The sequence below is a fragment of the Diplotaxodon limnothrissa genome, linkage group LG18, assembly GCF_057381915.1.
Source record: "Diplotaxodon limnothrissa isolate DT_005_m linkage group LG18, D_limnothrissa_male_GT1.1, whole genome shotgun sequence".
NCBI lineage: Eukaryota > Metazoa > Chordata > Actinopteri > Cichliformes > Cichlidae > Diplotaxodon > Diplotaxodon limnothrissa.
The window spans coordinates 17,118,320-17,130,829 of record NC_140613.1 but is presented as its reverse complement, the minus strand read 5'-3'; the positions used below and the strand labels follow the sequence as shown (position 1 = coordinate 17,130,829).

At 39.0% G+C, this 12,510-nt stretch overlaps 1 protein-coding gene across 1 annotated transcript; it reads left to right on the top strand.

The window, feature by feature from the left end:
- The first annotated feature begins 2,858 nt into the window (after positions 1-2,858).
- Positions 2,859-4,277, top strand: foxc1a (forkhead box C1a). Its single transcript, XM_085378122.1, has one exon. The coding sequence runs from the start codon at positions 2,859-2,861 to the stop codon at positions 4,275-4,277; it is 1,419 nt and encodes a 472-aa protein (XP_085234248.1).
- The last annotated feature ends 8,233 nt before the right edge of the window (positions 4,278-12,510 follow it).

Sequence of the window (12,510 nt, the reverse complement as noted above, 5' to 3'; positions counted from 1 at the left end):
TTTCAAAGAGTGGTAAAAAAAAACCAAAAACTTGTCTGTGGAACTTTCTCATGCATTTCCCACACTCAGTGAAATGGCAGCTCAGGCGCCCTAAAAGTATAACCTGGTCACCGCCCAACTTCTCCTTTAATCATTGTTTTATTCTGAGGTAATGGTCAGTTAGTTTAATCTCAGTTAGCTCTGACCCCTATATGACCTCTTTGCCTTCTGTGCACCATGACCACTCTTGTAGCCCCTTCACACAGGAAGTTGTATGCGCTGCACTGACTGCTAGACTGGATGAATGGCCAGAAATTTGTGTTGCGCTTGCTTCTGTGCTCTATCCGTACTTTTTTCGGTCACGCTCGCTCCCTGCCATTCTGCAGTTTTATTGGTTGGGAGAACGTACGTCATACTGCGAGAGCGCTCACCGGATGGCGCACTTCTCATCGCACTGGCAAATCGTTCGTGCGCGGTGTGAGCCTTAGGAAACGATATGTTTCAGAGCTCATCGACGACATTGTTGAATTGTATGGTTATGTCTCTTGGCACTGCTTTACTGTTTCACTGGTTTGTGATTCTCCTGATCCTCGAAACACCAGCAAGTCCCTGTCAATGCGGGAAATGTGGTGTGATCACAAACAGCTCTTATTTCAGTGTCGCCACTGTCTCATTAATAAATTATTGCGTTTGTAGAAATCAGCTGAACTTCATGAACTCAGCTAAGACTGACATGACGACAGGCTGCAACTGCAACTGTACCCTTTCTGAACGCTAGAGGGAGCCACGTTCATAGTGATTGGGATAAACCCTCCAACGCCCCCCCCCCCCCCCCCCGCTCTGTTTCTCCTTTTTTTTACACTCCACTAAAAATTCAAGTTTGATATACATATTTTTTCATATTCACAGTATTGTATTTGTGTTTTGAAACATCGGTTGTTTAGCAAAACGATACAGCTTACAATATAGTTAGTTCATTCAAAATTCACACTTTTAGGCTGTTGCCATTATATTTGTTTATATTTTCTTTATGTGGTTTGCTATGATTTCGGCCCTTAGTATAATGTTATTAGTAATTATGAAGGCGAAAGACAGAAAGTGATGATCAACATAAACACACAAATATGATAAACTGACGGCAAATGTAATTTTTAAACAAATTATATCAGGAATATATATTTTTTTATTGAGAATAACATCTCCATTACTTGTACTGCCACTGGTTCGAGAAAAGACACACATAAAGCGCCTGAAGTTGTGTTTATTGATTTGACACTATATCATGTCTTTCACTGTGATCCAGCCGTGAATTCTTTTCTTTCTTTTTGTAAATAAAGGGTTAGGGAGGAGTGGGTGAGCAGGCCGTGGTATTAAGTAAAAGGCCCGTCGTGAATTGTGTAAACAGCCCAGGGCGGTGGAAAAAGTTCATGCCCGGGTCCATGTAAGGAGAAACCAGGCCACTGCACGGATATTTAATTAAGACGACCTGCGAAGGATTACAGCGATATTGGGACTGTAACCTTGTCTCAAAATGATCATTAACAATTTCATGCACCGTCGCTCTTGACAGTTAGGGGACATCTATGGCCCTTCAGGGTCGACTTATTGAACTGTTTTTTATATTTGGTCAAAATGTCTTATTTATCTGATTTGCGCTTCAGACCTTTTACATTATAAACTCATTAGAGTTTTTTTTTAATTACACAAAGAATTAAATCTGGGTAAAGAAACGGAAGAACTGTGCGTGTAAATAATTGTTTGCTGATGCTAAAATTATTCTCTACAGTCCAGTTTTCTTTAGGATAATAATTTCCAGATGAGCTTTCACCATCACCGCGCAACAAATATTCAGATATTTTTGATGAAAAGCCACACATGGAAGGTGTCGTCCCATTTGGTTCCCGGTCCTAAATGCTCTCCCTGAATAAACTTTCACAACTCTGGTCACCTGAAGCCCAAATTGTCTCTGATTCTCGCTGTAATGAGGTCGCACTTAACGCCCACTGCCAGCACTGTGAGGTTCTCTCCCGCTTTGATCTCACACTGACCTACTGCTGGTGTTGAATGTTTTTAACCAATCAAATGCACTTTAAAGATGTTAAATTGCACCATTTGGTTCGCTGGTGTCAGCGCCTTTTCTGCAAAAACAAAAAGGAAATATTGCAATGAAATAATTTATTTTTCAGAGCAATGACCGTAGGAGAAAATGTAAATTAAATACAATGTGATTGTTTTAAAGGGATCAGAAATATTTTGGCACTGAAAATAGCGGACAGTTACTGCACTTCTACATTTGAAATATAAATACCATGTTTGTGCCATTTCAGCTTAATTAAATGTCTTGTAGACCATGTCTGATCTTAACACAGAGTGCGGGGAAATGAACTCCATGAGCTGACTGTGTACATGTTGCTCTGTCGTGTCCGAAGCTTTGGCTGGAGCGGACTGGGAGTTAGCGACACCTCCTAGGTTTCTTTTTCTTTTCTTTTTGTCTTTCTAAAATCCCTGAGTTTGGCCAGCAGCTTTCTGCTCCCTTTGCACGCCCGGACATCCCATTGGACAGCTCCTGCGCTTTTGTAGGCGGAGCTTCCCTGGCAGCAAAAAAGGAGGAAAGAATTTAACTGCGCAAAAGTCCTCTGTAGTGACGGATGTCCGAAGTTCAGAAGTTTTTCAGTGTGCGTTTCATTGGGACACAAGGATGGGGACAGCTTAAACACAACAAGTTGCACTGCGGTTAAGACTTTTCCCTCTTTTGCTTTTTTTTTTAAGTGAGGAACGAAGTCTTGTGATTTGAGCGCCACTATCTCCAAAGGAGTTAGAAGAGGAGCACTCATTCTGCGTTTTTTGGAGCGTTATTTTGGCCGGATCAAAGTGAAGACATGCAGGCTCGCTACTCCGTCTCCAGTCCCAACTCACTGGGCGTCGTGCCGTACATCAGCAGCGACCCGAGCTACTATCGGGCCGCAACCACTGGGGGATACACGGGGATGCCAGCACCTATGAACATGTACTCTCACGCGGCTCATGACCAGTACCCTGCCAGCATGGCCCGGGCGTATGGACCCTACACACCCCAGCCTCAGCCCAAGGATATGGTCAAACCCCCTTACAGTTACATTGCGCTCATCACTATGGCTATCCAAAACTCGCCTGACAAAAAGGTGACCCTGAATGGGATTTACCAGTTTATCATGGAAAGGTTTCCATTTTACCGAGACAACAAGCAGGGCTGGCAGAACAGTATCAGACACAATCTGTCTCTGAATGAGTGTTTTGTTAAAGTGCCCCGTGATGATAAAAAGCCCGGTAAAGGCAGCTACTGGACCTTGGACCCAGACTCTTACAACATGTTTGAGAACGGGAGCTTCTTGAGAAGGAGACGGCGTTTCAAAAAGAAGGACGCACTAAAAGAGAAAGAAGAGCGGCTGCAGAAGGAGATACCGCCGAGGCAACAGGGCCGGGAGCAGGAGCAGCCGGTGCAGGGCTCCCAGCCTGTGAGGATCCAGGATATAAAAACCGAGAACGGGGCGGTCACGCCACCACAGGCCGAGTCGCCTTCCTTGAGCTCCGTTCGCAAAATCGAGAGTCCAGACAGTAGCAGCATGTCCAGCGGGAGCCCCCACAGCATCCCCTCCAATAGGTCCATTGGTATGGACAGTACCGAGCACCACCAACATCACGGCCAGGCCTCGACGCAGGGCTTCAGCGTAGACAATATCATGACCTCCCTCCGGGGATCTCCACAAGGGGCCACTGAGCTCAACTCCAGCCTCACCGCCTCCTCCAGGACAGGTATAACACCGTCTTTGTCCTTAAACTATTCTCCAAGTCAGACATCTGTCTATAGTTCACCCTGTAACCAAAACTCCATCTCCACTACCTCCAATGCAACTTATCATTGTAACATGCAAGCCATGAGCCTTTACGCTGGGGACAGATCTAGCCATTTGGCACCGAGCACCACCGTGGACGAAACGTTGCCAGATTACTCAGTCACAACCACCTCATCCTCCCTGACCCACGGTAATCTAAACTCTGGGCAGGAAAGCCACCATCCCCACCAAGGAAGGCTGACCTCATGGTACCTCAACCAGGCCGGGGACCTGGGCCATCTGGGTGCAGCTTACCCAGCACAACAGCAGAACTTCCATGCGGTCAGAGAGATGTTTGAATCCCAAAGAATTGGCTTGAATAATTCACCTGTGAATGGGAATAGCAGCTGTCAGATGTCATTCCCACCAAGCCAGTCCATCTATCGCACATCGGGAGCATTCGTGTACGACTGCAGCAAGTTCTGACCAACAAAACAAAAACAGCCCAAAAACAGGGTCAGTATTTCCCCCTCACGGTGTTTGAACTCGTTCAGTTAAATCCAGCGTTGTTGCCCTTCCTTGCCTCCCTCACTCCCACATGGACTAATATGAAACAGAAAAGAAAACAAAAAAAGACTTGATCTTTCTAAAGAACAGTGTTACTGCAAATAACACGTAAGTCTCCCTTTGCTTTTGTGGCTTTATGTGATGTGTTAAATATATGTCACTTTTCATGGACGTGTAAAATGCATATAGTAATTTATTTCTAAACTGTAGCCGGATATTATGGACCAAACACCAAAAAAGTGTTTCTAAATTGATCTGCCTTAAGTGTCCTAAACAATTGTTCCATTATAAAAGTAAGAAAAAGGAACGTGTATATCGCCGTACTATTTCAAAGAATCTTCATTTGTTGAAAAAAATATTCTGAAGGATTTGTTTGTTTGTTTAATAAATTGTCATTTTATGAGAGTTAAAGTTACGCCTCATTTCTTGCAGACTTGAAAACAGGCTCGCGATATTTTACACCCGAGCTGTTAGTTTAGTGAAGTGACCCCTCGGATTTAATTCATTTAATTGTGTGTGTGTGCGTGTGTGTGTGCGTGTGTGTGTGTGCGTGTGTGTGCGTGCGTGTGTGTGTGCGTGTGTGTGTGTGTGTGTGTTTTGTTTCCCAAATAATTTAAAGACAATTAAATATATTCGTACTGTGATCTGCTGCAAGGACACGACCTTATTTACACATAAAAGTAAAACTTCCCTGGAGGTCGCCTTATATCTTCTTCATGAGAGATGTAGAAATTATGAAAAATATTAGGATGTACTGTTTCTTGTTCGTACTTCATACAACATACATATATATATATATATATATATATATATATATATATATATATATATATATATATATATATATATATATATATATATATATATTCAATCTCAAGCAAGAGGCGTTGAGTTTTATAACAGATGATTAGAACTCAAAACGATCTTTAGTCAGAGCGCCTGGAAAGAGCCTGCACACAGCACAACTTTGTTTTGGACTGCGTTGTGTGTTTACTGGCGCATACCAGCGCTTACTTAATATCATACCGCACATGCCAAAGATAGTGCCGTTGTCACTTCAGTTTTGATGTCTGAGTTCTGACTAGTCTGACGTGACGCTGACAAACATAACCGTCACGGTTTTTTTTTTCTTCAATATATGTAAACCGCTATTTTAAAAAGGTTGTTGGTATTTAACTAAAGACAAATAAGTAGAAGTTAGTCCAATTGAGGTTTTACTGTAGTCCTTGTTGAAAGGTGATGTAAATATATATTTATTAATAGCATAAGTTTTGTTTTTCCTTAGTAGGATTAATGGTAAGAGTCGCTTACATGCTTTAAAATGCAGCTCACGAATTTCCTTTAAAAAGGTAAAAAAAAAAAGGTATCCCACTGCTCTAATTTATGATTAAAGCGTCATTTTATCTTATTTGACTTTATAATTTATTGCGAGTTATATTTATTAAATGCAGACAAATTTATTTTAAATATTTTTCTACTTTAGTAGCCTTTTATGAAATAGCCTTGATAAAGATCTACAGTTTGCATAACAACAACAATAATAACAACAACAACAATAATAATAATAATAATAATAATAAAGGCATCTCACTATATATATATATATATATATATATATATATATATATATATATATATATATATATATATATATATATATATATATAGCAATTATAGGTGGTACTATATATATATATATATATATATATATATATATATATATATATATATATATATATATATATATATATATATATATATATGGTTTAATGAAACAGGAATGACAGCCTTTAGCTGGCAAATAACTTGTAATAAGCTACAGTACAGATTTTCTACTCGAGTTTCTGTTAACGCCGTTTTACTTACTTTTTGAGGATAATTTAGAGGATTTCTATAAAATAGTTTCCCACTGAACAGAAACGGAGGACAACGCGTCTACAACTCCGTGACTGACGACAATTCTTATTGCATGTTTTAAAACCCAGTTTCAAAAATGGAAAATGGTTTGGATCTTTTTCTTTCGGCAGCTGCAGTCCTTTAGATCAACATGAAGGATAATAGAACAAAATAACTGCATGCCACGTGAATATAATATGAGGCCTTAAAGCATGTTTATATTTTTATGAATAGAAGTCCAACTTAGCACAAAAGCCTGCTTATGTGCGTCTTCCGGGTCTCCGATTGCACCATAATCAGGCTCATAAAAGTCATTAGATAGTTTCTCAAGTGTAGGCCTAATAAACAAACGTCGTGTTAGTCAAAAGATTGATGGCGCTCTCACAGAATGGACCAGGTCAGGAAGGAATAAAATTCAATCAGAGAGCTGGAATCGTTTTTCATGAGACGGAAAAGGCAGAGAGGGAGACGGGGGTCAATGAGGAGGATGTCGGTCGCCAGAGCACCATCAACAATATAACAGGACATAGCACATACAAAGAGAGCAAGAGAAAGAGAGAGAGGGAGAGGATGATGAGTTAGTTTGGTTTATCCCATATGATTTCGATTGCTTAAAACTGTAAACATGGTGAACAAAATGTTTCAGAAACGACTTTCAAATGTGCAGAATTTAGGCATGCCACAAAAAAAAAGAAAAGAAAAAGATTATAGGTGGTACTAGAATGATACTGCAGGGGAATCAGCAGCATGCTGGAAGTTTCCTACGTGGGGCCCGGGGGCTTTCATCCATCCCGAGGGTTCCCACAGCAAAATGGGTACAAATTAAATTTCGCCTTCATTTCCTTTTTCGAAGGAAGGACTAGAATGAATTTTTTTTTCTTATTCATTTGCTTACAGCTATATTTCCACCTACAGTAGAGATGGCTGTGACCGTTATTTCTCACAGCAAAACACTCTAATCAGATGTTGCTCAGAGCTCATTGTCATTAAACATGGCACGTCTTTTTATGGCTCCTTAACAAGCAGACATTTGGAGACTACTGTCTGAGTCTGTGTAGAGGCTTTAGTCTGCTTCTCCCTGAAACGTTCCGCTACATTCCTGAAAATGCACAACATCCCTCACTGCTTTGGGTCATCTAGCAAAGATAAAAGAGTCAGTGCTGGTCCTGTCTTTAATATAACAATAAAGAATTTAAAAAAAAATTAAATATGTTACATCGTTGATTTGAAAGCAGATAAAAGTCGTGTTACACGAGCTTCCTCTTTTGAAATATATTATAGAGTATGATTTTTGTCAAATACAGCTTGGTCGTAATTTATGTTTCATAGGTTTGACTGACACACTACGGCGTCCATAAGCGGGAGGTTTTGTTTGTGGGTCAGGTCAAAGTTCAACAAATACACCTAAGAAGTAAACAACTGATATACGAGTAATATATATATATATATATATATATGCAACAACATTACATAATATATTCTCCTCAATGTATAGATTACAGCTAACGAAAAACAGTGATGCGCATGCAGGTAGCAAGTCAGAGGCAAAGCTTCACTCCAGCTTTAGATTTGACTTGTCTCAGTCAATGTGATGGCAGAATGGCAGATTAGAGGTTTATATTTTGTTTTATCATAACTTGTTATGGCTGTGGATAAAAGTTTGAAGTTTTCTTTGATATAAACACGGATATTTTACCAGGACAAAAGACAGTTCACTTTCCTTTCGCCATCTCTATAGTATTTTTAAGGTCGTAAAACAGTGGCCTTTATAAAATTTGCAGTTGTTTTTTATAACTCATGAACCAACTACTATTTAAATACTGGATTATTACGTTGGCCTCGACTGCGACCAGCTGTGTATAAAGCGTAAAGTAGGTCTACCTTGACTGAACTTTTTCCTCCTAACACTACCTGCAAACAGGAATATACTAATGCGTAATTTCGGATATGCACCTTTTCTTTTTTTTTCTTCTTTTTTTTTAGTTGTTCCCCCCTGTTCCGCTGGGTTTAAAGGGGGGAGGGCAGAAAAGGAGAAAGTAAATGAGGTAAAGGCTCAGCGAGCCCCTGCAGACTTTGTGCACCTGTATGGCTGAGTGAGCACAGCCCAGTATGGAAAATGCTGTGTTTTAGCTCTCGGTTGCTACAAGCGCCATCTGTTTCTAATTAGGAGCCCATAGACTCAAATTCTGTCTGCTCTGCGGCCAAAAGAGTGAAAGGTTGGAGGTCCAACACTTGTCTTTCTGAGGGAAAAATAACCGCCGCATGCAGCCTCTCATCCTGCACGTCTCATTTTCGAGACAAATGATAATTTTCAAAGAAATGATTCACCCCGCTTTGTCAAAACAGGCCGAGTAGCGAGCTGTAAACAAAGCTTCTGAATTAAATAATGATCCTGAAATCGTAAAGCATCCTCAAATAAAAAAAGAAATGTACTTGTGCAGACTTCATAACCACTGGAAGGGTGGGATAATGGAGTACTGTGAATTCATACCGTTGGGAAACGGCCGACCTGCGAATAACCCGACAGCCCTGGCGAAATACCTAAAAAACGAACAGACTTGCCTTCAAGTTACACAAAACATGCTTTTCTGCCGCTCAGGCCTGCGGTTTCTAATTATAGCACATTTTAGACACCGAGTACTTGAACGTCCTAATCAAAAGTGGAGCATTGCATTGATTTATTGCCATGTGCCATGTGCAGGTTATGATGAAAATTAATGTGTTTTTAAAGAAGTCATATATATATATATATATATATATATATATATATATATATATATATATATATATATATATATATATATATATATATATATATATATATATATATATGGAGTTGAAACGTTATAACAAAGCGGTTTACACAATTTTAAAATTAACAATATTTATCTAAGAAGTTCTCAACGGTCTGTTAACAAACAAACCAGGCCTTATATTTACAAGGGGTGAATACGACGCTCATACATGTATACCTGCATACTTAAACAATTCTTAGCTAAAAGAAAAAAAAAGTTTTCTTGTGAAGAACGGATTCGGTTGCAGTGTTTCTGATGGCAGGCAGTAAAGTGCACCAACTTGAACTTCGTAACATTGTGTCAAGAGAGGGACACTTCAAAGCTGTCGAGCTACTGCTATTTGAGCCACAGTAGCAGTTGTCTGTGTCTTTCGCGGGTCTCTTCTCATTTATGGCGCAAGGCGGCCACTGAGCTATGAAAACACGGCCAGGAGACTTAAACTGCTGTAAGTCCGATATATATATATGTACACATATATATATGTACACACACACACACACACACACACACACACACACACACACACACACATATATATATATATATATATATATATATATATATATATATATATATATATATATATATATATATATATATATATATATATATATATATATAGATAGATAGATAGATAGATAGATAGATAGATAGATAGATAGATAGATAGATAGATAGATAGATATCAAACGGAATCTTTCAACTGTTTTTATTATGACTCTACAATATTTGTTTTTATCATGAGAACTGAACTAATATATCGGAATATTTGAATAAAATATAGTTTATAAAAGGCAAACGTAGTTTTCCTTATATATATTTTTGTTCATTTATTGAATACATTTTACCAGTCAAAAATAATTGAATTAAAGAAACTGAAACTTGGAAAATAAAAAGACACCGAAAAACAAAGGTCAACGCTATTTTCTTGAAATAAATTTGCTCATGACATTCCAAAAATAATTGAAGGTTAATATAAATATTATTTTCAAGAAATGCCGATTAAAATATTTATTTTCTTTTCAGTTGATCAGTCCAAATACACACATTTCATTTGTTTTCTCCAGACTCCTACCTTTTCCTCACATCTTTTAAACTCAGGAAGGTGGGTGGGTGACCAAAAAAACAAAAGAAAACACACACAAAAAGGACAGTCCTGGAAGTGATTCTTTCAAACCCACTCGCGACTCCACCTCTTCTATAGTACTTCCATGGAAGAAAAAGGATTGTAACACCAACTGAGGCAGAGACAGTGATGAATTAGGTTTCAGAGTAAAAGCTATCTCTCTTAAAATAGAAATAGGAGCGTGGCTTCACACACACAGGAGGTAGATCACTGAGGAAAACATGTGACTAAAGAGGTAAATCAGTGCATGGTTTTAAACCATCATTTTGTCATTTAGACTTTGGCAGAGTGCGCTCTTCTGTAATATTCAGTATGTGTGTAATAATTAATTCAGAGTTTGTTTTTGTAAAAAACGCATGGCAATCCAAATTGTCTGCTACGGTCTTATAAAGGGTCTTTGCTATATCTTCAGATAAAATCTTAAAATCAAAAAGACTACAATGCTGACAACAGCTCTGCGCCCCTGAGGTTACACTAATCCAATATAATGTATCGAGTCAGAGATGAAAATATCTGATAGCATATTGCTTCTCTCAGTCATGGCCTACATGGTGGTCAACAGGTCATGAAATTATCTGATTAAAAAGTGCTGACAATTCAGAGCTACTACAGCTAATCAGAATGTCAACAATAACACATGTAATTAGGGAAAATCTCACGCCACTCTTTCCTCCCTCTTATCCTCAGTCCTTCCTGCCTTTTTAATATTGCTGACAGATTTGTTAAGTGATGTTTAGGCAAATGAGGTTTAGAGTAATCATTGGATTTATTTCAGTCACTCAGTAATTGCACGGCTGTATTCCTCCTATTTATGTGATGATAGCTGGCATCATGATTAAACACAATTTGAAGCTTGAAACATAATCAAGCTTTAAATGTTTTTTTTATCTTATTAATGAATTTCCCTTCAGGTCAGAAACAGCAATTGTCAAAATTGCATTAAAAAAAAAAAGTATACAACACAATGTTTCACTAACTCTGTGTGTGTGTGTGTGTGTGTGTGAGAGAGAGAGAGAGAGAGAGAGTGTATGTGCTGACCCATTGGTGTGGCTGTGCTCAAGAGACAGGCTTGCACTCACACATGCTGCTTCCTGTTACATCTCCAACCAGAATAGTAGGAAGCAGGGATTTACCTGCACCCCCCCCCCCCCCCCCCCCTCCAGACACACACACACTGACACACACACAGTCAAACACAGGCAAGTAAAAACAAATCGCTACCATTGAAAAGAGTAACTGATGAGGACAAATTTGAAGTTTCATCAACAGTGGCTCTATTGCCTCCATTATTCATGTAATTTGTGACCTGAAGCAAGTCAATTGAAATATTAGAAGACAGAGAACAATGAAACGTTTTACAATCACAAAGTAAACTTCCATCATTCTCACACATTCTTGCAAAATTCGTAATACGATATACCCATCTGTGGAAAATGCAGTGCTCTTACATTTGAAGTGTACAGTGATTCGAAATGTAGTGCAAATGTCAGCTGTCTGAGTTTGTGTCAAGCAGACAAACTGCCCTCTGACCTCTGAGAAGGAAAGCCTTCCTCCCGACGGTCCGTTTCAGCAGTCAGTTGTTTACTTTTCAGCCAGTTAACAATTTTTCTTTTTTAAGTAATCCTTTCTCCGTTTTCATTCTTGGTTGTGCTACAAGCAGAATTCGAAATAGAAACACAGGGGTGAGTATGATAATTTAAGAAAATTAACTCACACACGCACGCACGCATGCACACATATATAATGTGCTACATATATGTAGGAGCAGGGGTGAAGGCTTTCTGCTTTCTCTCATTCTTAGTATTGACTTTAGAAAACACCTAACATACCCCAAAAGTCAGAACTTGACACTCAAAAGGCACTGCCAACTGCTTGGACAAATTCAAATATTGCCAGTGGTTTTCCATGAATTTCTGTTATGTGCGCAGGTGTGAGGCTTTCTCTGTGCGGTGAGAGACAGCCAGATGGTGTTTGTGTGTGATGGCGAGCAACAGCGATACAGCGGTGGTTCCTTTCACAGATCAGCACTCATATCTCTGTTCCATCTCCAGGTTCTCAGCTCATATAAACATCCCCAGTTCATGGGCCTCTGATGTTTCGGCCTTTGTGTTTACAGTGAGAAGTCAGGCAAATATGTTAACTTTACGACAAAGAGAACAAGGGTGAACAATAGACTGAGTGGCCGAATGCTTCAATTGATTATAGAGAAACATTATAATTGTTCCATCGCGCAAATGGGTGTTTATTTATGATAAAACATTAGTAATTGCATAAAAAAATCTAATTTCAATTTTTCATTCTGTTTACCAAACATTTAAAAACACTGCCAATGTTG